Raw genomic sequence first — 27960 nt, 5'->3', positions numbered from 1 at the left:
TTATATCTGAACATACACCAAGAGAACTTAGAAACTTTTTAAAAAAAATTTAAGCCTTAGTGATTAAAAAAAGGACCGTTTGGTAAAAGCTTTGTTTTTTCTTTATTCTTATCGAAAAGGCTCATAAAATAATTACAGTGTAACTGAATGGCTGCTCTGTTAAACTGTATCTCTACTGGAAGTTAGGAAAAAAGAGTATTCTGTGAGTATGTGCATAGCACTTTAACATGTCTCATCATCACTAGATGGGACTTGGTCATGGCCTCAGATTGCACCAGGGAAGACAGCACTGTAGTTAGTGTAAATTATGATTTGCTGATATAATTTTTATATTCTTATTTTTAAAAAATCATGTGCATTATAATTTGTGTATTGTTTGTCTTTAAAGGGCTAAAATTAACCAAGAAATATTTCAAGTTTTTCCAGCAGGAAAGCAAAGATATATGCTAACACACCCACATTTCAGACACAAATGTTCATTTAAACTGTACTTTAAACAGTTCATTTAAACAACTGCCTCGATTGAAGGAAATGTAGTGAAAGATTTATTTTTTGTTATTTACCCACTTGATATGATTTGACTGGGACCTCCTGCAGTGGTGTGGTAGTTTTGTGTTCTGAGTTTTACAAATCATTCACACTCACTCAGCCACTGTAGCGATAGCCTGTGGTTTGTCATCAGTAACAACAGAGAGGCATAAGGCCAGCTGTACATGCAGTTTTTCCCTTGTATTAAGCAAAGGAGGACATGTTTGCTCCACGGTGTCGCCTGTCTGTGGAACGCTGAGTCTTTCTCTTCCTCTGTCTAACTGCACAGCCACCTACTGTGCTTTGCACTTATAGAGCACTCTGCTCCGGCCCTGCATCTACTATAATGGGAGAGGGGTTAAGTAGCAGATGCAAGCCAGGTTTACCATTCTTTGCAGCACCCTAAACCTACAGCTAAGCCAGAGAACCACACCGTGCTGTCATTCTATATTAGGTATTCCTTGCTATTACCAGGTTGAATACTCATTTGCCTCCAGAACTGCCTGAATTCTTCATAACATAGATTCAACAAGCTGCTGAAAGCATTCTTCTGAGATTTTGCTCCATATTGAAATGATAGCATCACACAGTTGCTGCAGATTTGTCGGCTGCATATCCATGACATGAATTTCCTGTTGAACCAAATCCCAAATGTGCTATGTTGGACTGAGAGCTGTTGACAGTGGAGGTCATTTGAGTACAGTGAGCTCAAGGTCATGTTTAAGAAACCGCTTTGAGCTTTGTCATCTGGCTTGTTATTGTTAGGTATTTTAGTACCATGGGAGCATTTACTGGATATTGTTTTATAGTGACATTATGCAGGAAAACTCTGTCATTCAATAAGGCCCCTTTGTTTTAGTTATTTTTCTCTTTGACCCAAGAATTGATGTGTGAGAATCACAGGCTGGTACAAGGTTGAAATACCACAGAGATCACTCCCTCAGCTACATTAGTTTCTAAATCTCTTAGGAGACGCCTGTTGAAGGCCAGATGGTTTGTTTCAGAATTCACTAATGAAAGAACTCTTTATTTCGTGCCTTGAAAATATGTCGCTGAGATAATCACAATTGTATCTGAACTAATAAACTATACAAAGGATGCTTCTTCACCCAAGGGCAGGAAGACGCTCCCTTATCTTGGTCTGTACTGGTTTAAACTGATAATCTGCTGTCTCATGAATTTTACCCTCTATATAAACTGTTGTACTTGTGAATAAAGTTGAGTCAATTTGGGAAGACAACCTGAAGCAGTCTCTGTTTTCTTGTTCTCCCAAGCTGCTCCCGAGCTCGTACTAACACGCTGAATGGCATGCTTGAATATTACTTGAGAATATATTTGACTGTGTTACAGACTAAGGGACATTCTCTGCTGATAGGTGAAGGTACATTCTCTGCTGATAGACGTCCACGCCTCGAAGGAAGTCGATCCACGGATTAGGCCCTGGAAATCGTTTCCTTCAGTTATCCTGCTGGAAGCATCCATCAGAAGATGGATGCACTGCGGTCATAAAGAGATGGACAACACTCAGGTAGAGGCGGCGGCATTTATTGATGCTCATTAGACTAGACAACGTTTTTGCAATCTTCTATTGTCCAGTTTGTTGTATTGCAACCCTGCCACATTCAAAGTCACTTAAATGACCTTTCTTCCCTATTTTGATGCTCAGTGTGAGCTACAGTGGGTCATCTGGTTGAGTTGATATTTGAGTTAATGAGTAGCTGAATGGGTCTGGTTCACAGAGTGGCTGCTGAGTTTAAACATGACCTGTATTTTGATGCAGGTCAAAGTTCAGTGTCAGGTGCATTTATTGCATACTGAATCACTTTGATTTGACTGATTTATTGTGTCTCTTAAGAGCATTCCTGTGGTGGATAAAGTCGTTCCTGTCTCATTTGTTGTCACTTTATTTTTGTCATACACAAACAAACTATATATGTCGTGGTCCCTCAGTCCTTTCCGCTGATCGGGTTTTATTTTCTCTCTGTCACTCTGCTTCAGTTTCTATTGCTTCTATTGCTTCTCTCTTCTCCACTTCTCTTTCTCTTTATATGTTGTTGTTACTGGGTGGGACTCATTGTGGGTTCCCGCTCTAGACTCTACACACCTATGGAAATCCCCCACCTATCTCCAATTATCTCATCAGCAGCCACAATCCAGATAGTGGCTGGCTGTCATTCTTTGCTGGATTGTTGAACGATCTAGTTAGTGAAGTGCTGGCTGCTTCTGTTTGTGTTTTTCCTTGAATTGAATTCGTGTGTGTTTCCCTCCATACACATCTTCCCTTGATTACTGCCCTGGGGTGTGCTGAGCCCGCCTGAGAGAGAAATGAGTTGAGGAGTGTCCGATGTTTTGATGCCTTTTCCCCTGTATCCCTGGAGCCCCATTTCCCCTTGTACACTGTATATAGCAGAACTGGTGATGACTGCAAATAGACGCACTGAACTTTCACCTTTCCGAGTTTACTGAGTCCACTCCTTCCAGTAAACGTGACAATGCACATGTAGACAAAGTCTGTCTGCGCCTATATTCACAAAGCTCCTTATCTTCTTGCCTAACAACTGTTTATTATTGTTTCTAAAAGCATGACTGTATGTCCGGAATTGATGAAAGGTGTCAGACGGCTGTGTACACATCTGCATCAGTGCATCAAAGGTCACAGACCATGTTCAACAACTTTGGTTTTTTACTGAGTGCTTGCTGTATTCAAATAATTCCTGCACAATGCATAAATAGAAGAAAAACACACTCAAAGAGTGGTGAGCATGTTCCCTCAGACATAAAATGACACCTCTTCAAGACATTAAGTGTACTTTCAGCCCTGGATCCTATTTTCTAAAAGATGCCTCGTCTCGCTTGTTCCTCTGACAGCAGCATTTTCTATGTCAAGGTGACCGAGACCACAGCTGTTTTAGCAAAAAGAAAATAGGACCATTGTAGAGCAGCAGGATCTCAGTTTTTCCACAACCACAACTTCACCACATCTGCAATAATACTAATAATAAATAAATTGGTAAAAAAAAGGGTTTTGCAGTCATTTAGACTTGCATGTTTATCAATAAAGGACATGCAGGAAAGACTTATAGGCAAACACATGCTTACTGACTGCTTTGGCATAAATTTTAAACCTCAATTCCAGAGTTTTTGCCAGATTTTTAAAGCTCAGAATTTTTTTTTTAATCCAGAATATGATCTTTGTATTTACATTTTTTAAGTCCACCCTTAAATTCTTGCTTTTACACTCAAGGCTACTTTATATCCTCACATTGGTAAGACAGATCAAGAAACCTCAGCATCAGACCAAATGCATTACCAAACATTAATACACATAATAAAATAAAAACTTGAAATGAAATGAAGCAACCTGATCATAGTGGGGTTTTACCGATCAACGTCACGCACAAAGAGAACAACTGAGGTTTGTTCTTTAAAAATATCTTTTCTAACCAAATGGGTTTTTTTTTGCATACTGTAAGTAAGGCAGCAGCTAATTATTAACTGATAATGAAGAAAAAAGTAAGACCAGCTATTAGTTCTGCTTTCAAATGTAATGAATTTACCAGAGTGGCACTGTTTTAAAGTTTAAATACATTTGTAAATGTGAATGTGCCATGCAGGTCGGATCAGTTCCAATCAGTTAATTCTGCAGATCTGAGTCTTTCTTTTAAAGAAATACATTTTAAAGCATGTGCAATAACTAGCAGTGTCAACTGTACCATCCCATTGTTGTTACATATTTACAAATGAAAGGCTTATCCGTTATCAGTGAAATTATGTTCTACTGCCTGAGATCATAACCTGAGGGTAAGGCTGCATACTTAATCTTTAATCGCAGCTCTCTGTTTGCGCTCCCATTACACATTTAACAATGAAATTTTTTTTTATCTAATTCTGGATTATAGTTGTGCCTTTATCAACTCTCTCAGTACTGACCCACACTGACATGTATTCATTTGTTATATATTTTGTTCCTGAATCTTTATCATAAAGTCAAGCCAAAAAACCCTACTTACTGCATGACTCAACCTCTGTTCGACATTATCGCACCAGACAGAGAAAATGCACTTAAAGATAAGCAAAATAAAACAATTGAGAATTTCTGAGGAAAAGAGGACAAAATCATAATGCAAATTTTTGTAACGACTAGTTATCAAAATTTTGGCCACCGAAAACACATTTTCCAGTTGTAATGTAACAAATCTAAGTACACTGCATTTGTGCAGGCGCTTTGTTTGTGTTGGTGTGTTGAACCGAACGAATACTGACTATACTGGGAGAAAGATTTGCAGAAGTATATGTTAGAAAGGTTTTAAAAGTTACATTGCTGCTGAGACATGTCATTTTGATACTCTCCCCAGTCCTAAATGTCATGGTCCTGGGTCGTGTGACCCAGTGTTATGAGGTTCTTGATGTTTTTGTTATTCGTTTGAGTTTAGTTTCATTTCAGTTTATCTAGTTACATTCTGTCATGCCTAGGTTACAGTTCTAGTTCATGATTTATCAAACTCCCCATTTGTCTCATCCCTGTGTTAAGTCTTCCATGGCAGCCTGTCATGTTAAGTCTACGTGTGTTTATCTGTCATGTTTCATGTCCAAGTTTTCTTTGTTTGTCAAGTTCCAGTCATGTCTGTGTCTCGTTATGTTTCCTGTTTTATTTTGAAAAAGGTTGTGTGTGTTCTGTGTTCATGTGGTTAGATTAAATCTCCCCTGTGCTGTCATTATGTTTAATTCTAGTTAGCCATGTCCTCTTGTGTCTCCACTTCCCCTGATCACCTCATGTGTGTATTTATGTCCTCAGTCTTCCTGTGTTCACGTTCGAGTCGTCTGTTATCTCTCAGTCATGGGTTTTGTTTTCACTGTGTTCATAGTTACTCAGTGTTCACGGTTTCTTCATAGTTTTTTCACTGAGTTTCATAGTCTTTAGTTGCACAGTGTTCAGTCTTCTTTGCTTTCTTAGTTTCACGTTTTGCCTGCAACCAGCTAAATAAAGCTCGCCTTTTGTTAAAGCCCCGTCACGTCTCCTGTAACGCCTCTCTCTCTGCATCTGCATCTGGGTTCTGAAATCTAAACACTCCGGCGCACTCCGCCGTGACACTAAATTTTGAAATTTTAAAATGAGTGAATGTAGGTGACAAAGGCATGATGATAAATTAAGGGTATGGCACATCCTTGGGACGTTTGTGGAAGTTGTACTGTAAGCCAGCGGTCTTAGAGTATAACAGTTGTAACCATGCTTACTGTATTTATTACTGTAACTATTTCAGAGAACAGGGAAACGTATCAGAGTAACTCAAATAAATTACATTATAGTCAGCAGTAGGAAAATTGAGCCACTGCATTAAAGATGCTGATAGGTGCTGATATGAAGGAGTAAACAGCAGAATGACCATATCCTGTGTCACCTTTGTTCTACAGAATAATTCTAATAGCGTGAGACGCTCTTTGTGACAATGAGTAATGACTCATGTGATCTTTACACATTATAAAAACAAGGAAATGTTCACCTCTTACTTCTCATATTAGTCTCTACAGGTGTTTCCAAGCAAGAATTTATATACTGCGTCTTGCAAACAGTTTCCCAGCAATGTAACTTTGCTTCCTTGTCTCCTGATTGGCGCAATAAACTTCCAAATGATTTCTTTAGATAACCTTTTATCTCCCAAGGAAGCCAGTGACCGAGTTATTGTAGCTTTTGCATTTTCTAATCAGTGTGAACTTTTATTTTATTTTATTTTGATGTTTAGTTTCAATCTCAGTTTCATTTCCATTAGTCTCCAGTGCAGGTTTCATGGTTTGAAAATGTTTAGTTTTAGTTTAGATTCTATTCATTTGCTAATTTTAGTCTTTTTAAGTGTTATTGCACGGAGAGCAGATGTCAGAGACGAGACGATGAGAATGATGATGACAACTATTTCGGACATATAAAATAAAATAAACCAATATACTCACATATGCACATACAATCAATGATTGATTGGCATGCACATACACAGATTTCTGCACGCACGCACGCACGCACACACACACACACACACACGTATAAAATGGTCAATTATATCAGCATTAAATTTAATTTTCTTTTCTTCTTTCTTTAATTTAATTTTTAATTTATTTCATGAGTTTCATGAACTTCAAGATTTTTGACTTTGAAAACAAAATGTTAGTGTGGTTTCTAAATTCCGGCTTGATACATGATCCCGATTGCTTTTTTTTCCCTAAAGTTTACGTGACAGTTGAAGTAAAGTTTCGTATGTATTACCCCAGACTTCCACACAGTACTCTAAATATGGCAACATAAGATTAGTAAGTGTCACAATAAAAACTCTGAACCTTTTGAAATCAGTTGACCCGCAGTGTTGTAGTCATCCACAGTCTCAGTAAAGATGTTTATGAAATCCTTGTCAGGCCTGTGAAGGGCCATATAATCCTAATCTTTGCTCTTAGATTACCTTCACTGTGGCTTACTTGTGCTTCTTAGACACTGGGAGGATGATTTTTAGTTGACTCTACTATGCAATCAGCTTCCACTCTGGGCTCAGGACACGGACACTATCTCTATTTTAAGGATTAGAGTTTAAATTTTCTTTTTTTTGTTAAACCTTACAGTTCCAGGATCCAGTGACCCTGAACCTTGCCTTAGGCGTGCTGCAGTAGTCTCAGGCTGTTGCACTAATTTCCCAACAATGCACTGAGCATTTTCTCTCTGATGCCCTCTCTTGACTCCCTGTGTGGTTATGTGCCACTTTTGTGTGTCACTAACTTTTGTCTCTCTGCTCTCCTTTTCTTTCTTGAGACTAACCCACCAACTGGTGTATTTGAATAACCCTGAGCCTGCTTCTCCTGGAAGTTTTCTCCCGTTAAAAAGGAGTTCTTTCTAAATGTTATAAATAAACATTTAAAAAATGAGTTCTTCCTTCTCACCTTTGCCAAATGGTAAATGATCTGACAGTTGGGGTTGTCCCCCTAAAATTACAGTCTTTACCTTAAAACAAAAAGCACCCCAGGACAACTGTTGTTATGAACTGCTTTGAAATAAAATTGACCCAGAGGCACAAAATCCATATTACTTCAAAGACCATGTCTTCCTCATTAGTGCTGCTCAGAACCTCTTAAGGCCTTTCACCTCAGCTGCTCCAGTGAAGCTTCTCAGTGTCTGTCAGATCAGATGCATCAAGATGGACAATAGTTTCAATTTGTGAAACTGTGTGCAAGGTGAAGAACAGCAATCATTAGACCCAGTCATGCTTCAGAGCCTTGGTGAAATATTCTTGACTGTTATGCACCAGCAGAGAGGTTTAGCTAAACAACACACACAGTTACAGTAAATCCTCTGTGTTCTGTGCAAGCCAAGTAAAAAATTTACCAGTGCAAAATACGTTTAAGTGCTTCTGTGGTCACGTCAGCTTGTATCTCGTGCTTAAAGTTAAACTAGAACTTTATGATACCCGTGCATCCACCCATCTGATCTTAAGTGTGTTTTATAAGCAAACCAATAAATGCAATCCACTGTTTAGTGCAGTGAGGCTTGTTTGGCTTACCGCTGAACCAGCAAATCCATTTTAGCAGTTTTGGTTATTGAAGTGAATGTTTAGTCCAAAAGCTTGCAGAAGGAGCCAAAAGCAGCACAAAACCCTCCAGATTTTTAATGTAAAATGTTTGTTTATTTCTCAAAGTTATACAAATACAATAAAGCAAGAAATCAACAATATAAACCGGCCGTACCCTTCAGATAAAAACACTCACAAGATTCACAATGAATAAAAATGATTTGACAAATTATAGGTACATTATTTCTCACAAGATATACCCTTATTGATTCTACAATGATGTTCATGATTGGATTAAAATGTATCAGGTTGTATCCTTCAAGTAATTCAAGTAATTAAAATAAAAACTAGAGTCTACCAAAATGGCTCTACCACTCTCTATTCTTACCACATAAACATGGCTAGTTTTGTTCTTTCTGTAAATAAGTTAGAAGTTTTCATAGTGATGTATGAAATGGGCCTGATCCCTCTTGTTCATCTGCTGGCAAGCTTTCTCCACATTTTTGGTCAGTCCTGGAGGACCACAGCTGAACACACCAATTTTACCCACCTAAAGAAAATGATACAAATTCAGACGTTAGAATAATCCACTCATGTCCTCCGTCGGGTAAATAAGGACGGATGAAGGCCTGACCTCTGGATGAACCTCCTGCAGGGAGCTAAAAAAGGAGACGAAGGGCGGGCGGCCAAAGTGGGTGACGGACCTGAGGCCGGTGAAGAGGCTGCGGTTCCACACTTTTTGAAAATGGCGCTCACACACGTACTGCACACACAAAGATGGGGAAATTCATTAGTGAGTACAGTACTCATGTGAATCCTGACAAGAGTTATCACTTCATTTGCTTTAAAAGTGTCGTTAGACTGCATTTCAGGGCAGCTGGGATTCAGTCTCAGCAGCCTTCCTGTGTCTCATTCTAGTGGAGCTTTCAATTACAGGTTCATTGTAGCTTGTTTTTTTTCTTTTCTACACTGATTGCAGCGGTCCTGTAGTATCCTGCTGTTTAAGACACTCACCAAACTCTGAAAACTAAGCAAGATGTCAGTCTTACATGTTTACAGAAACACGCACCAGGTTCAGGGATACTACTCCCTTTATGTTTCTGTTTGGCTGTTAATCTTGTTTTCTTTGGTTCTCTAGTTTTGTGACCCTGGTCTCTGGTTGTTTAATGTTAGCCCACTTATTAACTTTCCTCACATGGGAAGATTGATAGCGGTTTGGGTAATTACAATAAATTTGCATACTTTTGTACCACGAGTGGGATTCAAACAGATCTATACTCTATGCATAATATCATTTTTCACACTCTAAGAGATGCACCGAGGGCACCGGTATATTGCCTAAGGACACTTTTTGACATGCTAAATGGAGGAGCTTTCTAATTAATGGATGACTCAAAACTTCAGCTAAAAGTCTGGAAACCAGGGAAAACAGCCCCTGAAACTCAGTCATGTGCTCTATTCTATTTGTTCGACCTGTAAAAAGTGGTTTCAAAGGAGCACTTGCTCTGACTGTTCAATAGGAACAAAGCAAATTCTAATCGTGCCCATGAAAGCGATTCTGCTAAGAAATCAGCAAAGTAAAGGTTTTATCAAAATTAGACAAATAAGATGTAATGTGTTTAATAGCCAGCTTTACAGATGTTTTGCACAGGTTAGCTTCCTTGTTAGAAGGCGAGTGACATGAATCTTGTCATCTAACTCTCATCAAGGCATTTGATATCCTAAACCAGGTTTGGCCAACTCCAGGCCTTGAGGGCCGGTGTCCTGCAGGTTTTAGATCTCACCCTGGGTCAACACAGCTGAATCAAATGACTAGTTCATTACCAGGCCTTTGGAGAACTTCAAGACATGTTGAGGAGGTCATTTAGCCATTTAAATCAGCTGTGATGGATCAAGGACACATCTAAAACATGCAGGACACCGGCCCTCGAGGCCTGGATTTGAACACCACTGTCCTAAACAATCCCTTTAATACAAATATTGATTTAATTGTTTGATAAAGGTTTAAATACATTTCACTACACTCTCTATTTCATGTGATACTTTGAAATGGTGACTGCAGATCTCACCAGCATGGTCGTGCGCAGGTCGAACTTTTCAGCCACCTGAGTGATATAAGTGTGGACCGACACCAGATCCTGAGTGTCCATTTCTTCCACCTCCCTGATGATGTCTGACACCCACTCAAACTGACGCTGTGTCCGTGTCACCCAGATGAAGTAAACCTGAAAAAGTACAGGACTGTTAGGAGGAGAATTTCAAGATAAACTGTGTTTCAGGTTGTTTCATTCAGGACTCACTTTTTTGCACAAAACCTTGGACTTGACAGAGGACTTGAACACCAGGTCTTTGAGAATTGAAGTGAACGGGGTGACTCCAATCCCTCCTCCCACCAGAACAGACACCTCAAAGTCAATCCACTCCTGATGGCCCTCGCCAAAAGGTCCATCCAAGTACAGCTTAGGGTGAAGTGAAAGATGAATACCAGTGCCATGAAAATAACTGAGATTCAGATGAAACCACATGCAAAAACAACCTACCTTTGGAAAAGCTCCAAGCTCCAGCAGGTTTTCCTCGGTGTAGAGCTCTCTGAGCTGGCTGGTCCACGGCCCCACAGCTCGGATGTGCAGGCTCAACGTCTCTTCGTGAGGAGCTGATGTGAGAGTGAATGGGTGGTACTCATCCGTGCCCAACATCAGACATGCTATGCGAACCCACTGGCCCGAACGGTAAACAAAGCCCTGTGGCCGCTTGAATTCCAGATGTGTCACACCTGCAGGTAGGATAAGTCATGCACAAACACATTGCATGATTTCAGTGAAGACAATGCAACATTTTCATTAGCAGAGATTGAAATCAGGTCGAGACAGAACAATGAGCCATTTAATAGAGAAAAGCCATGTTTAATCTCCCAAAAGGGTCACCTGATGGCAGCAGCTCAGCTCTGATAACTGGGATCTCCACCTTCTTCCTACTCAGGCTGATTAGTTTGTCCAGGAGGAAGAGCAGGCCAGGTGGGATGAGGTAGATGTGGAAACGAGGCTCTTGAAGCAGGGCGAAACTGCCGTGAATAACTGTCTGTCAGGACAAAACCAAAGCTGGTATCACACCGCTGTTCAAAACTGCCTCAGTTGTGCGCTTTAAACCCAAATAGTACTTACAAGAATGTACACGGCAACATAGAGGTAATGGGTGATCCAAAATGCACGAAAACTGATGCGACGGAAATAGTGTGAGGCAAAAACGTACATGAATGCGAACGCAAAGAGAAGCAAGACCCCAGTCATTCCTATAAGAAAAGAAAAATGCGGAGCAAGCAAATTAATTATTAAAAAAGTAATACTGCAGCATGTCTGTAATCAACTATTTCATAGCATACCTGGAACAGTTTGAAAGAACCACCAGTACCACTTGGGAGGAAGTTCAGACCTAAAAGGAAAACACGCCAAACATAAACTGGGATAAAATTCCAAAATCTGCAACATCTAAGGTTTCGTTTGAAGTCTTACCCGTTGTTTGATACAACTTTTGGGAAGAGACAAGATAGGATGTTAAGGTCGCTGACGGAGAAGACGTAGATGTTGACCACGTGGCCCAAACTGTGAACAACTGTAATGAAAACAGAAAACAGTGAGCACCACATGAATATTTATATCACCAAACATCAAATCGTGACCATCCTTCCCATAAATACCGACTTGAGAGGATGATGGCACTCATGGCCATAAAGCGATGAAAGTCAATGGCAGCGTCAAAGGGGATGTATCGATTCAGGAAGGTCTCTCGGCAGAGCGTGATGAGGTTGCGACACACGGTGAGAAGCATGTAAGGAAACAGAAAGGAGATGGCAGCGGCTGAACCACGGGACACGATGATACCCACCATGGATGTCTCGGGGACACCTGTAGATACAGACTGCAAGCCATAGTCTGCGCACAGTAATTGTATTCAGATTAGATGGGGGGGAAATGAACATGCTACGGGGTTGTGATGCAGTGGGGACACACAAGGAAGATTTCCACTCACAGTAACATCTTTCAAGTGCAACACCAGCTGTGATGCCGTACACGATGATGAAGCACACAATGTGACGCCGATAATTCTCAACGAAACGTTTGAACTGCTGGATTTTCTGCTGGACCGGGTTCTTTATGTACTTCTCGCGCTTTGGCTTCACATAGACATTTGGAGTATGGATGTTTAACCTGAAAACAGTTGAACCTGTTACATTTTGTTTCCCAATCTAAGTGTTAAAACAGGATGCAAAAAGAAAACAGAAAACATGCAAACACCACAGAAAAAGGTCCCACCCAGCTGGTGGAACGTTTCCTGCTGTGAGGCAACACTGCTAACTGCTGCCCCACCTAGAATGTGTGTCATTAATCTAGCACACTTAAGTAGGTGGGTTAATCTAACTTCAAAGTGTTGCAGGATCATAAAAAGCACCAATTTGTTTTTATATTTTTACAACCAACACACAGTTACATTGTCAGGCATTGTGTTTACTTGTGGATTTGAAAGGTGATTCAGGTGTGCAGCAGGGCACACCTCAGTGATGTATAAGACTAACACTACACAAGCAAGGATTCAACTGGCAGCTCGGGCTGTCCCTTCCTCTCTTTCTTTCTTTCTTTCTTTCTTTCTTTCACATGCTTGCTGAGTGGAGTTGAAATGCAAGGAAAGGATCCAAGTGAAGGAAGCCAGGGGACTTGTTAGCATAGTGACAAGCAGCCGATGTCTCTCTTTAAAATTTTTCACGTCTTACTTTGAAGACTACTTTTCTTGTGTGCCTTCTTTTGTTTTCACTTCCCGTCTTTGTCTGTGTGTACTTATTCTGTGTGTCCATCAGTCCTTCAATGTGATTGGGCCTTGTCTTTGTCACTCACAGCATCTTCTGCAACTTAGGCTTACGCCTTTTTTTAAGTTTTGCCCCATTTTCCTTTGGTTTGTTTTCTATTTGTTTACTTTGATTGTTGAACTTCATCAGCCTAATTAAGGCTCACCTTTGGTTTTGCATTTAGGTTGTCTTGTAAATACACTTCACACACCAAGTATGGTTTTATTTAAAGCTGTGGTAGACTTTTGTCTTTCTCGGTATTCATAATTTTCATTCTTTAAAGAACTTAAAGAAACCATACCTTTTCCGTTTGCGTATCTCTGGTCCGTCTGTCTTGTGACTGCTGAAAAAAAGCAAAACAATATTGAACATCATAGAAATACAAGCTGGATAAAAGAAAGAAATAATCCCGGATTTTTGTCTTAAGTATTACAAACATTTTTGATGTGAATGAGTTATGACATCCAATTTTCTCACCTGTTTGCCGGACAAATGAAGGACACTCTCTGGTCTCGACTCAGCTTCTTCTTCCCCTGTTTCTCCATCCCTGTGCACATGCCAGACACACAACTGCATCAGACAAGGTCAGAAAAATGAGGATGCTCTTAAACAAAACTTTCTCCAACCTTTGACATTGAGCTGAGCAAACTGCAGCTCCTTCTCGTGATCCCGCAGCAGAAAATGAAAGTCCTCCCATGAGATTTTCTCCTTGTCATCAAAGCCCGCGGCCTGCATCATGGCCTTGATGCCGTCCTCTGCCTGACTCTTTGAAAGAGCACCGTTGGAGATTTCTATGAAAGACCTGCAATTCATCAAAAGGTTGAAAATGACCCATAAAACACACAGAATAAATGTGGTGCACTCGTAAAAAAAGGGAAAGACCAAACCTGAGCATCCTGGCAAATTCTTCTTTTGATAAGAAACCAGTTTCGCCAATGTCGTTCATAGAAAACATGAGTTTGGATTTTTCCTCTGGAGACCCTGAACACATACACATATCATCAGACATCAGAATTTAAATGTCTATCAATCAAAACAAAAAAAATTAAAGGAAGTCTTTTCAAAGTACAGCATCAGGTCAGTTAAACTTCTGGGATATTGATCTGGTCAGTTAAGTAGCAGAGGGGCTTGTTAATCAGTTTCAGTTCCTTTGGAGTTAACAGGTGCACCAGAGGGGCAGCAATGAAACAACCCCCAAAACAGGAATGATTTAGGTGGTTGTTTTCGGACTTTTTATTCACAACCTTTGCATTTGGCTATAGTCAGTGTAACTACTGGTAGCACAAGGCGATACCTGAACCCTACAGAGGTTGCACAGGTAGTTCAGCTCCTCCAGGACAACATATGTGCCGTTACTAGAAAGTTTACTACTTCACCCAGCACAGTCTCAAGACAATGGAGGAGATTCCAGGAAACGGGCAGAAAGCTGGACAGAAGTTTCTTAACCCATCAGCGGGATCAGTATCTGCTCCTTTGTGCAAAAAGGAGCTAGATGAGCGCTGCCAGAGCAAGAAAATGACAACCAGCAGGCCAGTGGTGTGAACGTCCCTGTCCAAACAATCACATATAGACTTTATGAGGGTGGTCTGAGGGCCCAACATCCTCACAGGGTCCCGTGTTCACTTCCTGGCAGTGGAGCCCGATTGTCAGTTAGCATAGAACACCAGAAGTGGCAGGTCCACCTCTGCTGGCCTGTGCACACATTAACTGGCTGAGCTAAATCCAGTAGAACACCTCTGGGACACCAGTTTGCACCTCAAGCTGTCCAGGAGCTCAGTGATGCCTTGGTCAATCTGGAAGGAGATCCCCCAGGACATCATCTGTCGTCTCATTAGGAACATGATGCGATGTTATCAATGATGGGCACAAACAGGTAGAGGTGATACAAACTACTGAGTACCATTTTGAGTTGCTTGGCAAACTGGACTAGCCTGCCTCATCATTTTTCACTTTGATTTTTGTGGTGTTTTTGAATTCAGCCCTCTGTATGTTGATCATTATGCAATGTGGCATCCTATCATTCCTAAATGAGATGTGTTGCTTTATTTTTTGGAGCAGTGTATCTACAGTGTAACTGCTTTCATGTGTGTGACTGATGTTCTTCATTTTTACTTGAAGTTGGACTGTTTTTCATGATGCTTTAAATACTGTTCCAGCATTTTTTAAAATTCTGGAAACCCATTCTTGTTTGTTGTTTTGGAGTTTGTTTGTTTTTTAATTACTATTGAAAGAATTTAAATTGCAGATGCACTTTTAGAGCCGTGGCTAAAAGGCAGAGCATACTTTGAAGTCACTAGTTTTACCTTTCATAAAGATAACAATAACATCCAGAAACTCTTGAAAGGAGAGGTATCCATTGCCATCTTTATCAGCTAGTGTAAACATGGAGTCCACAAATAAGGAATCGGATTTGAGGCCAAGTGCATCAGCAAACTCCGACGCCGTCAGCTCACACTGGAGAACCTCCCTGGCTTTCTTGTGGGATATGCCACTCATGTCTCCGGCGTCACACTTCTCTATTTCCAAGACCTGTGAGGGAAGTGTTATTACATGTCACCATAGTGTCATTACTAATATCACAAACGTCAGCAGCATAATGTCATGGCAGGTGAGATCACAATCAAGACCAACAATTAGTTCTGTTGGTTTGTGGTCTGTCTAATTTGACCTTCAACTAGGATTGACGACATTTTGCGGCCAAGCACAAAGCTGCTGCCACAGGTGACAGGAGACAGAATGACATAAACATCCAGAAGGTGACTGTACCTTGGAGAAAGCGTGGCGAATGAAAGTTTCAACAATCTGAGCCCTCTGCTCTCTGGTCAAAGCCTCCTTCAGCAGTCCCTTCTCCCTCATCTCTCTGACTCTAACCTCCGGCCTGACGTCTGTCACCTCTGGGCGCAGTTGCCTGACAAATTCCATACGTTTGCTCTCTTCATCAAAAAACAGCACCTGTGTAAAACATTATTTAAAAAGGAAGAGGGTGATAAAAGCAATGGATTTTAGTGATGCATGCATGCATCTAGGACCAGATGAGGTGGAAAAAAAGGGGGGGCATCACTTTGTCAGCGAGAACGTTGGTGCCTGCACCAGATGCTGCAGGGGCATTTCTGGGTTTTTGGTAATCTGATTACAACTGTATCCATAGTTTAAAACCATCTTATCCCAGTACTCACCAGGTCATACTCCTTTTGGCACTTTGAGCAGCAGAGCCTTCTGCTGACAGTCGTTGGAGAGAACGACATCTAGGTAGTCCTGATTGCGCAGATTGATGCAGCGGTGAGCAGTTCCAGATCTGTCACAGACCTGCAGCCTCCGCTTCTCATCGATCTCCACGCTGACGGGCTGCAACTGTTTTTTATGACCCTGCCACTCGTATGCTAGAGAACATAAGCAGAATGAGATGAAGGTTGTGATAGCTTTCTGGATAAAATATGGAGGAGTCTAAAAGAACATGAGCAGAGAAAAAAACAGAGAAAAAAACTTCTTTAACCATCTCCAGCTTTTCTTGTTTCTAGTAGGTTTAAGGTCAACTATATCCTTAGATTCATTAGTATTATTAGATGGCATATTTTTACAGTTATATTCACACAACTGGCTCATTTTTTAATGAGACATAAATCATAGCTGATGACATAAACTGACATTGATCTAACCCAACAATGGACACAGCAAATAAATAACGTTTGAAGCTTTTCCTTTTAAATCTTATTTTGATTTCATACCACTGAGTCCCACAGCCGGCTCATCTGTTCTGTCACCAGCTTTCCTTCTTCTTTGGAACTTCCTGTAGCGATACTTTCTTAGATACGCCACCGTAGAGGCCACCAGAAAACTCACTGTAAAGGAAAACAATCAAATGCTTCACATTCAAATCAGAGTTTTTGCCAGGCAAGAAGACAGCGAGACCGTGACGATACTTACCAACAGGGAAGAGGAACATGACAATAACAAATATCCCAAAGCCAGCCCTGCTCCCATCAAAGTAATCAAGTTTTGTGGCATTAGTGCAAGAATGGAGCATTGATGCATTTAGCTGTGTGGGTTGAGGGCAGGGGTCACCTAATGACAACAAAGAGAGCTTTTTTTTATTTTTAAAGGACATATTTATATATAAAACTGAAACTTTTTGATCATAGACTTAATTTATTTGTACCATCCTTCCAGAAGAACACGTTATTCTGTATATGTGAGGCCTCTGCACTTGTCACCGCAATAAGGACGTCACGATACGTCACACTGCGGATCGCTTGGATCTCTTTATCCGTAAACAAACTGGAACCCCAAGAAAAAAACACTGAGACGACTAACTCAAATGCAGTGAGTTTTCTGTTCAGAAGTTTGTAAATGTAAAGGTCAAAATATTCTCTTTCTACTGTATGAGGAAACTGAAATTACCCATTCTGCTTATTCTCAAACCAAAAGCGGTCTCCATTTCTTATACGCTCAAACTGATCCAGCACAATAGCGGAGAAAACAGGACCCGGCCCATCAAGAGTTTCCAGCAGTCCTCCAGGGAAGAGCTCCAGCTTTGAGATGTCTCCATCATACAGTTCTGCAATGTCGCGGAGCAACTGTTGCAACAACACACACGTTTAATTCCCAGAAATAATGCCCAACTTTCTTTACTGTGTGTTTGGTTTCCAGATTTGTACCTGTGGGTTGGTGTGGTTGAGCTCAGGATTAATATCCTCAAATTTGTTTACAGGAGGCAAATCCAGAGCCTTTCTAATCTCAGTGTAACTCCGTAGACCAAAGTCTCTTCCTCGCTGGATGGTCATAGCCACCAGATCTGTCCGGGTGAACCTCAACGGTCCGTACATAAAATCTATCAAAGTATAAATAAAATCAGAGCGCTGCATATTTATTTGTTTATTGGGTAGTGATTAAGAAAGATTAAAAACCTCTCAAGTCCTCCACAACAATATTATCTTCTCTCTCTGCAATCTGGGAGGCCATTCCCATGAGGAGGTCATCTACATCCTGGCTTTTCTTCATATTAACTTCCTGGGAAAAAATGAATGATAGAAACATTTTAAAATCTAGGAATGGGAAGTGCATAGTATAGTAGTTCATGCTTTAAATTCTGTCACAAGCACAATACTGTACACAGAAAAAAATGCCTCTCTGTGCTCTTCTTTTCTCTCCCCTCTTTCCAGCACCTTTTAACCAGTCATGGTGAAACTTAGAGGCTCGGGTTGTTTTTTGTTCTTGGACCAAGATAAACTGATAACTGATTAAACTGACATCATAAGAAACTGAAGGTTGACATCCAATAAATAGTTAATTGATAACACATTTTCCTTTCTTTTCCTTTTTGTTTGGGGTGTTGAACTATTTCATTTCTTTCTGGTTTTCACATTCATTTCGGTTGTTTAAATTATTTTTGTGGTGTATTTGGAGTTATTTATTTTACTTGAAAGTATTCCTACTGTAACAATAAGCCAAATGGAACTGAACAAGACATTTGCATAAAGCTAATTTTCTGTTTCATAAATCTGTGGTCCTGTGTGTTGTGTGGGTTGGAGGTCTTAATTTACTCCTACAGAGTTTGCTGCTGCCAGTCTCCTTCCCAAACCTAGTAGATCAGTGAGCGTGAATCTGAGTAAATCTGTGATAATTCTAAACTGGAAGGCTCTAGGTCTAAGATTTTTGATACAAGCCCTAGATTCAGATATTGTAGATATTATACTTGGGGCCAGTAGTGTAGATCACTTTATTAAGATAGAGGGACACACGTCACGTTCAGGTTACAATGGCAAAAGCCAAAATGGAGTTCTTCTTCCACACTGTCACCAAGTGCTTCCTCACGCTGTTTGATTACTGGGGTTCTATCACTAATACTGTACACTCTTTATCTTTTCAAATCACCTTGATAAAACTCTTACGGTGAACTGGCAGCATTTACATAAAACTGAACTGATTAAATATCTTTTCAGTCATCCTTGGGATTTGTCTCTTTCTGTGGTTCCACTAAAAAAAATAAACAACTACTTCGATCCTGCTCTCACTAAGAATCTTTTATACAAATAAGAACATCAAAATGAAAGCTGGTGGTGAAGCGTGTGGTGCACTATAGCAAACTTAATAAAATGCAGCAGTCTAAACAAAACATACCTGACGTTTCCAAAAGCTGTTACAAAGGCGCATTGCTGGCGATGTGCTCCCATCGATGTTGATAATTTCCCGAAAATGGCAGGTTCTGTTTCTGTAGGAAAACGGAGCGACAACGCACGGTTATTCTCACAGCATCTAGATTTAGGGTTTTACATGGTGTCTAACAATATTCACAGCAGGATACTGAGCTTTTATAATTTTTACCCAAAGGAAATATGGGAAGCAGTGGTATGTTTCTTTAAACTTGAGAGGTGTGTTCCCCATTCCCCCTGTTCCCAGTGGTCCCAGGAAATAAAGAATCATTACCTCATGTAAACACCAGGTGGAGCCATAGTGATACCAAACCGTATGGCAGCAGCCTGAAACTCAGGCGAGATCCCTGGATCAACAAACTTCTGGTAACCTGCATACATGTAAGTCAGAACATAATAAAAACAAAGTGAAAAAAAGAGTGACAACAACAACAGAGTGAGAATTACTCCTTAGGCATGCAAACTTCTACCGCAGTGAGCCAACAAACGCAGTGAATAGAAGAAACAGTGAAAAAGCGACTGAGGTGATGGGATCATCTGACCATTATCTTCTAACTTTCTTCAGCCGTGGCTGCTTATTCAGCACAAGAAGAAGACTCGGGTTAATGCTTTGCTGACGGCACACACTTTTTGTCAAACTCCACCACCGATGGCTCACCTCACCACGGCTTGTGGTCACCGGTGCATGACCTGTTCTTCCCTGCTTCTACATGCACAGGCACTCTGGCTGATTCTTACCTGGGTAAGGAGGAAGCTTTTTGCCATTAAGGTACGCAGGCAGCCATTCATAGAGAGCAATATTCTGTGTGGAAACAAGGCAGGAAAAACAGTCAGTTTTTTATGCTTTAAACTGTGTATGAACCAGGCATAACGCAGTAGATTGATGTGATAATGAATCCAGTAGCTTACATTTTAAAAATAATTAATTGCGGGTGAATGATCTATTGTTCTAAAAACAACTAAAAACATCAAGACATGGTCACTGCGGTTCATGACAGCTTGCGCAGGGAGCAGAAGTGCTAATCAAATGAGTGAGGGATGATGCATTCGCCTTTAACGACCACCTAGCATTGATGCAACCTTCTTCTCTCAAGAGTGCAAATTAAATCAGCATCTGTGCAGCGAGAGGATTACGTGGAGACTTTTCCATCTACCTGGAATGTGGCCACAACGGTCTTCCTGGCGTTTTGAAACAGCTCCTCGTCTGACCACTCTGGGTGATTGTTGTGGAGTTTGGAGGCGATATGATTGTGGTACCGAAACCAGATAATCCCCTCTGCTGCTGTGAACACGTTCTCGTTAGCCCAGGCATTTCCCAACTCTGGGCAGAAAAGAAGACAGAAAATCTAGCAAATTCTCCTCTGCCATCATTTCATTTTGCATTATTATCACAACACAATATACAGAAATTGCCTTTACAGTTAATATTTTAAAATAAAAATCAACCGATCTATCATTAATATTTCATGCATCTTTAGCCAAGTGTCCATTTCATTTTGTGTTGATTTTTCAAGATCTCTGACCGCTAATAGAACAATAATTTAGCTACTTGTTTTTAAGGACGTGACAACAAAAGGAGAAGATCCTCCCCAGACAGCCAACAAAAACACTGGTTTCATGACACCTGTATGCCATCTTCTCTGCTATAAAGAAAGGGATTTACTGTGGTTGGCGTGACAGGCCATTTACAAAACAACTACAGAGTCATAACCCACGTCAGTCTGGGCCTCCCTTGACTCACCCTGGCAGACTGTAACACAGACTGAGGGTGAAGAAGTTTTTGCATACATTTTTTGGGTGTTTGTTTTCTTGATTGGGTGGATATTACCACATGGCGTGCAAAGAGAGTTATGTGATTTGGACTTATATAATGTGCAATCACAATGATTAAGTGATGCTTACAAAACAAAAACATATACACTGTGTGGACAAATGTACTGAGGCACCTGCAGTTTTAACTTAGAGGGGCTGCTCGGCCATGGAAACCCATGGCATGAAGTTCCCAGCTCACCATTCTTGTGCTGATGTTCATGCAGAGAAGGTTTAGACTTCTGCAGTTATTGAGCCAGCAGAGTGTTGGCAACTTTTCCACACTATCTGCCTCACTTGGCAACTCTGTAACTTTACATGGTCTGCTGTTTTGTGTTGCTATGGTTCCTAAATGCTTGAACTTAGATCTACAGGGAAGAAATTTCACAACCTAATTTGTTGCAATGGTGACATCCTGCTATAGTATCACACTCAAATCCAGTGAGCTCTTCAGAACGACCCAATCTTACACAACTGTCTACAAAGGCTGACTCCATGACTGGTGCTTGATTTTATACACCTGTGGTGATAACAGTGTCATCATGTCTCCCTCTAACGCAGGGGTGGGCAATCTCAGTCCACGAGGGCCGGTGTCCCTGCAGGTTTTAGATCTCACCTTGGGTCAACACACCTGAATCACATGATTAGTTCGTTACCAGGCCTCTGGAGAACTTCAGGACATGTTGAGGAGCTAATTTAGCCATTTAAATCAGCTGTGTTGGTTCGAGGACACATCTAAAACCTGCAGGGACACCGGCCCTCGTGGACTGAGATTGCCCATCCCTGCTCTAACCCCAACTGGCTGTGGCAGATCACTACCCTTCCCTGAGCCTGTTTCTGCTGGTGGTTTCTTCCTGTTAAAAGGGAGTTTTTCCTTCCCACTGTCACCAAGTGCGTTTTTAAAGTGGGTCATTTGAGTATTGGGATTTTCTCTCTATCATTCTAGGGTCTTTACCTCACAATATAAAGCACCATGAGATGACTGCTGTTGTGATATGGCACTATATAAATAAAACTGAATTGAATTGAATAAAAACACCTGAATTTAAGAGGTGTGGCCCAATATTTTCCATATAGTGTATGTGGAAAAACCTCAGTATCAGTCTCGATATATAATGACTTCCTCTTACTTTTTTTAAGGAGAAGAAAATATTCAGATAATAGGCAACTGCATTGTTAAGTTTTGGCACACTAAATGTCATCTCTTGCAAACAAAATTAAGATTTAAAAAATGTAAAATAATACTATTTGTGTGGGCTTCCCAGACTCCATTTATAGAAAATAATTATGTTTTAAAAAAGTTATTCCCTACATGCTATATGTCCTCCTACATGTAAGTATTATAATTACATATAAGAGGGTTAATTTTGTTCCTTTTTTATATTATTTATATTTATATTTAGTGATCTTGTCGAATGGGAAATTAGTGTTTGACACTATCAAAACTTTGTTTTTTCACCATAAAGGCCTTCTGCTACAGCTTCTCTTGTAGAGGGATCAGCAGCGCTCCACATCTGGCGTCCTCCTTTCTTGGGCATGTTCCACTCAGAGCCTGAAGTGAGGAGGCCTCCAGAGAAGCTTCTCCGGGAGTCGGACCAGGAAGTGGAGGGGCCATAAATGGAGCTACCATCTATCCAGGCGGTCACCAAGTTGACCTGTATTGTATAGTGTGCATGTCACATATAAATCAGGAAAAAACTGCCCATACAGCTGTTTGCACAGACACATTTACACTGAAGACTGCAGCAGGACCTTAGACGCAACACAATTCTATCTTAACACAATGGTCAAGATAGAATTGGTACCTGTATGCGAGGGTTACTGGGACTTTGTCCTGACTCTTTGTCCCACGGTCCTCTTTGGAAGAGCAGGAGGACTTTCCCGGAGGCGGTCGGGTCAAAGACAGGGTCACCTTTTGGGACTGGGATGTGCATGAACTCAGGTGGGCAACCAGGAGTTCTTGAGTCAAAAATTTCAAATGTAACATGATAACCTGAAAAAATGGAAAATAACTTCCTTTTACCTGCTTTATACTGTACTACATGTATTAGCAGTTGTCAGAGTCAACCAGGCGCTCAGATGACAGTAAAACGTATTAAACGTGTCCAATAAGGGAAAAGCTGAAAGCGTTTTTTGTTGTGTTAACTAAGTACTGTGGAAAGTTCACAGTGATTCAATGGTCATTAAAATGTGTCCAGAATTTGCACATTTAAGATGATTCATGATGATTCATCCGGTGAATCATGTCACACTCCTCTTCCCTAGATAAGTTGCCTTTATCGGTTAAAAGTATCGGTATTGTTATTGGTATAGGCGACACTAGCCATGTATTTAATTGTTATCAATTTCCCAACCCGAAATTGAAGTATCGCACACCACTATCTCAGCAGACATCTTGGTAACGCCTCCGAACTCTTATTTTGAAGGATGATCTAAATTAACATTAATTTCAGAGTCAACAAGACGTAAAACTACACACACTGAAACACCAATCAAATCCGACCTTCATAATGTGTGAAAGGTTTGCTGTATTTGCCCTAAATTACGTTTTTAAAAAGTTTCCCCCTTGAAGGTGCACAAGTAAATTTCCAGTCAGGATTCTAGGCGTGCCATGTTTCAGTGTCAGTAATATCTGTGCTTTGTATCCTTCTTTTGCTCAGCGAACCATTTTATTTTACATTATTTATATAGCTTTATATTTACCAAAGAAAAGCGAGAGCACGGTCTGGTTGCGTGTGGAGGGGAGACCCGAGGGCCCCTCCGCCAGCAGCCTACTCAGTCTGCGGGGGTTTGGAAGCAGCGGCTCCTGGACAGGATGGTAGACTCCGTCCGAGTAATGCGCGGGCACGAGGCGCATCAGATGAGTACCTGCGCGAGCACAAGCACAGCGCGGTGATGTAGAGTTTGCAGAGTTCACCGCTGCTGCACACTTGAGCAACTCCTTGACTTACCGACAGCTCCGCGTCGGGGATATCCCAGACTGTTGTACCAGCCGTCAAAGCGAGGAACCTCCCAGGTTATCTCACAGTGCGAACCTGTTCGGTACATGTCGAGCAAATTGGAATTTATTTTACATTAATAAAGTTAAAAGAGTCTGAAAACACGGTCTTTGCTTTCTACTTACGTTCACTAACAGTGAGCACCAAGCCAAACGCAACACTCACACTCCAAACCCATTTACGCAAATCCATTGATGCGAGAGGTGCTCCTCAGCTCAGGATTCGGCCAAGAGGAGTAGTTGAGTACTGAGAAGTGAAGACGGAGTGAAGGTAACTTGTATTTCCTTTTATATCCTCATTAACATGTAATAGAGGCTACTTTTTAAACAAGGCTGCTTTAACAGAAAGAAGAAAATTCCTCCAAGTTTAACTCGACTGCGCTCTAGTTTTTCAAACAAACAGCAAAACTTGAAAAAAACCTAAACTGCACCGCTTCATCGCGACAGTAGCATTTAACGTGTATTTAATGTCTATTTAACTCTAGTCCAAAGAAAATATCATGTGTCTTTTATCTCTTAGTATCTGACTGAAGATGAGCAAGTAGTTGATTCTCACCTACTGCAGAGGTTGAAGTGTTGCGCAGAATAGTTCAGTAGCACAGGTGCTGCGGAGGGATGGTGCAATACTAAAGTTTAAATGTGCTGCACAGCTTATCACAAACTGAATGTGACCTGCTTCCCAAATGGGAATGGCCATGATTCCTGGATCACACCTCTTTTCCACAGTATTCCAGTTAATGCATCCTCCTCCCTGGTGAAACGAGGGGGGGCCCTGCTGGTATAAAAGAAGCCTATGCTTCTTCAACCTTCACACTTAACTTCCTTCTCCTTCAGTGATCACTGACTTAACTTTAAGGTAAGATATCTCTATCTCTATCTCTATCTCTAAGATATTTCTATACAATAGGTTCATTGAGTTTTTGTCATTATTATTATCATGATTATTTAAGGTGTGACTGAACACACTAAAATCAGGATGGAGAAAAGAGAAGAGCAGTGATTTACATTACAGTGGCAGAGGTGGCTGAATGGATGTATATGATTGCATGTGTTTGTCTGTTAATTAAACAGATGCATTTATTTCTTTGCAGCGAAGGCACACAGTGCCAGAGAAGTTAATAAGGCGGCCATGTTTATGTTTAATCATGCCATGTTACATAGTTGTAGTAATGTAACGCACCTTATCAGCTGTGAGTAACAAGAGTGTCTATCTCTGCATCTGGGTGGGGAAACTGAGAACTCTGTCACTAACACTGTCTTCTCTGTTACGCTGTCTAGTCTCAGTTGTGTCTGTAAGAGCAGAAGCTAAGATGACTTTCTACGATGACATTTACCCATTCTACACTGTACAAAGGACTCCGTTTATCTTCAGCAGCCGCTTGCTCACCATTATTCTGGTCTTCCTTGTGTTAGCGGTCAGTCTTCTTCTCATTCTGCCCGGGATACGAGGGAAGTCGGTGAGTGCAACCAAGTCCAAAAAAAGAAAAACTATTACTCACTGCAAATGAGTGACGAAACCTCACTATTGTTCTCTCTCTTTCTGCGCCTCTAACAGTGGTTGCTGAAAAGTGCAAAAATAATAGCAGTTGTAATGCTGTCATTTCAGTTTCCTCACCTGAAATAATTTGTCTGTCTCTTCCTCTCAGCGGCTCTTCTGGACATTTAGAATAGTTACCAGCTTGTTCATTGGTGCCGTGATAGTGGGTGAGTTTTGCATTCGTATTGTTTTTCAAAGATTTTATTCTTCCTGCCACCTTTGTTTTCTAGACTTTCAAGTTAATTTTTCCCCTGCAGCACTCAACTTCACTAACGACTGGGCCGAGGCCAGAATGACCACGAAAGCCACCTATAAGTCTTTCAGCAACGCGGTGGTTAACGCGGAGATTGGCTTGCATGTCGGACTGTATGGCATTAACGTTACGCTGAAAGGTGAGTCACAGTAAGCAACCTGTGACGTCTCGTCAAATATTCCTGCAGTTTTTATTGTGAAAGGAGTCGGTGCTACAACAACATCTTCTGCATATACACGTCAGAAAAGTTCCTTTTTTATCTGTGTTGCTTAGTAGTATTTACATCTGTTTGATCTCACTCAGGGAATCCTGTCGTACAGTTTAATGAGACCATTGACTACAATGAGATGTTCACCTGGCATGACACTATTGAAGAATATGAGGAAGCTCTGGAGAAAGGTTTACCCAACCCCATTCTGTATATCGCTGAAAAATTCACCCCGAGCAGCCCGTGTGGTCTCATCTTTCAGTACAGATACTCTGGACGATACGCTTCTGCAACACTCTGGTGATTGTTAATAACTCATATCTTGATTTTGTCAAATAATACCGTGCGCTCTAATTTTCGGGCGATGTAGAAATTCCAATCCCTGTGCAATAATTGCTCCACAGGACAGCATTTTGCTGCTGGATGCTCGCCAACATCCTTTTCTCCATGCCAGTAATCCGGTACGCTGGGTACATGGTGGTTGCCACTGCTGCATTCATCTTCTTCTCCATGATCTCCTTCACCACCATCATGAATGTGCCTCAGTGTGTTTTCTACATAGGAACTGACTCCTTTGAAACAGAATACAGCCATTCGTTTTGGCTGGCCCTGGCTACAGGTAAACACATGCATTTGCACATAGATTTTGCACGTTTTGCACTTGAATTTATCATTCCAAGCCCGACTGTTACTAACTCCGATGATTTTCAGGCATCCTGTGCACCCTCATTGGGCTTCTTGTGGTGATGTTTGACTTTTTGGTCCCTGAGAAGATGAAAGAGGCTTTCAGTGTCGGTGTCGACGGCTGTGAAGACGAGGATGATTCATACAGTGAGGGCTACCTGAATTCATTTTTCCTCGATGGAGTGACAATTTCACCAGTGAATTTAAAAGTTACAGAAGTAAGTACATTCATGAGGGTGGTTCGTACAGTTTTTGAGAAGATTAGTAATCAACAAATTATCATTCTGCTGCCTGTTAATATCTCAATCATTTGTTTAAAGCAGCAACAGTTCTTATCTTTAATATAAGTAAATTCTACTGTGGGACAAGACCGAATAGTGTATTAGAAAGGCATTCCCATAGTTAGTTTATACGGCCGCCATAGTCACCTTTATATCCATGATAAAGACGTCGTTCAGCTAACTTTGATCGTTTTCTTTCTGTGTTACAGGAACATTTATGAAGCTGTGCAGATTCCCTCTCAGGGAGATTTCATTGTTCATACTTGAAAATAATTTTTGTTGAATGTGTTACAGTTAAAGTCTCGACTTTCACGTGTTAGTTATCTGTGTGAGCCTGTAAATAATAATGTCTTAAAATTGAGTCCACTGTAAATAGTCACATTTGTAAAGGTCACTCTCATGTTGTAGTAGCTGTAAATAAACATAACTTCGTATGGGATCCATACAATGTGTATATAGTGTGATGGGTGTGGATGGTAGAGCTCTCGTTGTTTTGCTTGTTTGGTAATGAAACGTGAGACAACACAGATACATATTGATTGTACACAGAGTATACACTTTAAGAATCCGCTTTTTTAAAGGAAATGCACATTTGGTTTTATTTACATTAAACTGATCAGAAAGTTGGTCAAAGACATTGACTTATTAATAAAATTAAGCCTACTCGATCCAAGAAATTGCTTAAAAACTGAAGATGTAATACGACAGCACGCGCTACTCCCTCCAGAGACCAGTGCAATCTGGCTCTCACCAGAACAGAAAACATTAGAGTCTCTAGTTTCAGAAACACAACTCCTAAGCTGGCAGCATTATTGAATACCTGCAAGAGCCAGATGGCACAAATTTACGACGGGACTGGTGAACACATTTCTGAACATTTAATGATATACTAAGCAAAAATAAATGTGCTTTTTATTTCTAAAAGGAGATTTCTAAGCGACCCCACACTAGTGAGAAGCAGCGAGAGCCCGAATGTTGGAACATGTGGTTTCCTTGCATCAGATTCATGCACACACAGTGCTCTGATAGGTTGAACTGATTCTCTTGTAATCCTGTTAAATATGTTTTTTTTCTGTCCTGTAATTTTTTAAGAGCTGAATAAAATGAAAACATACAAGTGCTCAGCAGTGAA

The 27960-nt window shown here is 40.8% G+C and overlaps 2 protein-coding genes and 1 long non-coding RNA gene across 6 annotated transcripts; 2 read left to right on the top strand and 1 right to left on the bottom strand.

Annotated features, from left to right (window-relative positions):
* Positions 1 to 8209: 8209 nt before the first annotated feature.
* Positions 8210 to 24109, bottom strand: duox (dual oxidase). The gene is given in 34 exon segments (XM_040025945.1): positions 8210 to 8622; positions 8707 to 8835; positions 10142 to 10297; positions 10373 to 10531; positions 10613 to 10845; positions 10997 to 11150; positions 11234 to 11361; positions 11452 to 11501; positions 11582 to 11681; positions 11771 to 12001; positions 12099 to 12277; positions 13211 to 13252; positions 13387 to 13456; positions 13536 to 13711; positions 13797 to 13890; positions 15213 to 15438; positions 15676 to 15861; positions 16086 to 16100; positions 16102 to 16289; positions 16635 to 16748; positions 16834 to 16971; positions 17066 to 17184; positions 17308 to 17483; positions 17565 to 17737; positions 17814 to 17916; positions 19027 to 19117; positions 19333 to 19429; positions 19797 to 19860; positions 20213 to 20379; positions 22327 to 22522; positions 22673 to 22860; positions 23571 to 23735; positions 23819 to 23902; positions 23992 to 24109. Coding segments are annotated over 34 exon segments (4581 nt in total). The 5' UTR covers positions 24059 to 24109; the 3' UTR covers positions 8210 to 8499.
* On the top strand, positions 19342 to 22861 carry LOC120729938. 4 transcript variants are annotated; one of them, XR_005695019.1, is made up of 3 exons: positions 19342 to 19439; positions 19624 to 19800; positions 22334 to 22861. It is a non-coding gene; the product is annotated as an uncharacterized LOC120729938 (long non-coding RNA). The 4 variants fall into 4 exon arrangements; XR_005695020.1 differs by having other exon boundaries at positions 19348 to 19439; positions 19534 to 19800; XR_005695018.1 differs by having other exon boundaries at positions 19353 to 19439; positions 19513 to 19800.
* On the top strand, positions 24034 to 27948 carry duox2 (dual oxidase 2). Its single transcript, XM_040025951.1, has 9 exons — positions 24034 to 24136; positions 24592 to 24721; positions 25144 to 25322; positions 25512 to 25569; positions 25660 to 25794; positions 25959 to 26163; positions 26268 to 26482; positions 26575 to 26765; positions 27038 to 27948. Exons 3-9 carry the CDS (start codon positions 25176 to 25178, stop codon positions 27047 to 27049), a joined length of 963 nt encoding a protein of 320 aa, XP_039881885.1. The 5' UTR covers positions 24034 to 24136; positions 24592 to 24721; positions 25144 to 25175; the 3' UTR covers positions 27050 to 27948.
* Positions 27949 to 27960: the final 12 nt, after the last annotated feature.

Source organism: Simochromis diagramma, unplaced genomic scaffold, assembly GCF_900408965.1.
Source record: "Simochromis diagramma unplaced genomic scaffold, fSimDia1.1 OVJJ01000293.1, whole genome shotgun sequence".
NCBI lineage: Eukaryota > Metazoa > Chordata > Actinopteri > Cichliformes > Cichlidae > Simochromis > Simochromis diagramma.
This window is presented reverse-complemented; position numbering and strand designations above follow the sequence as displayed.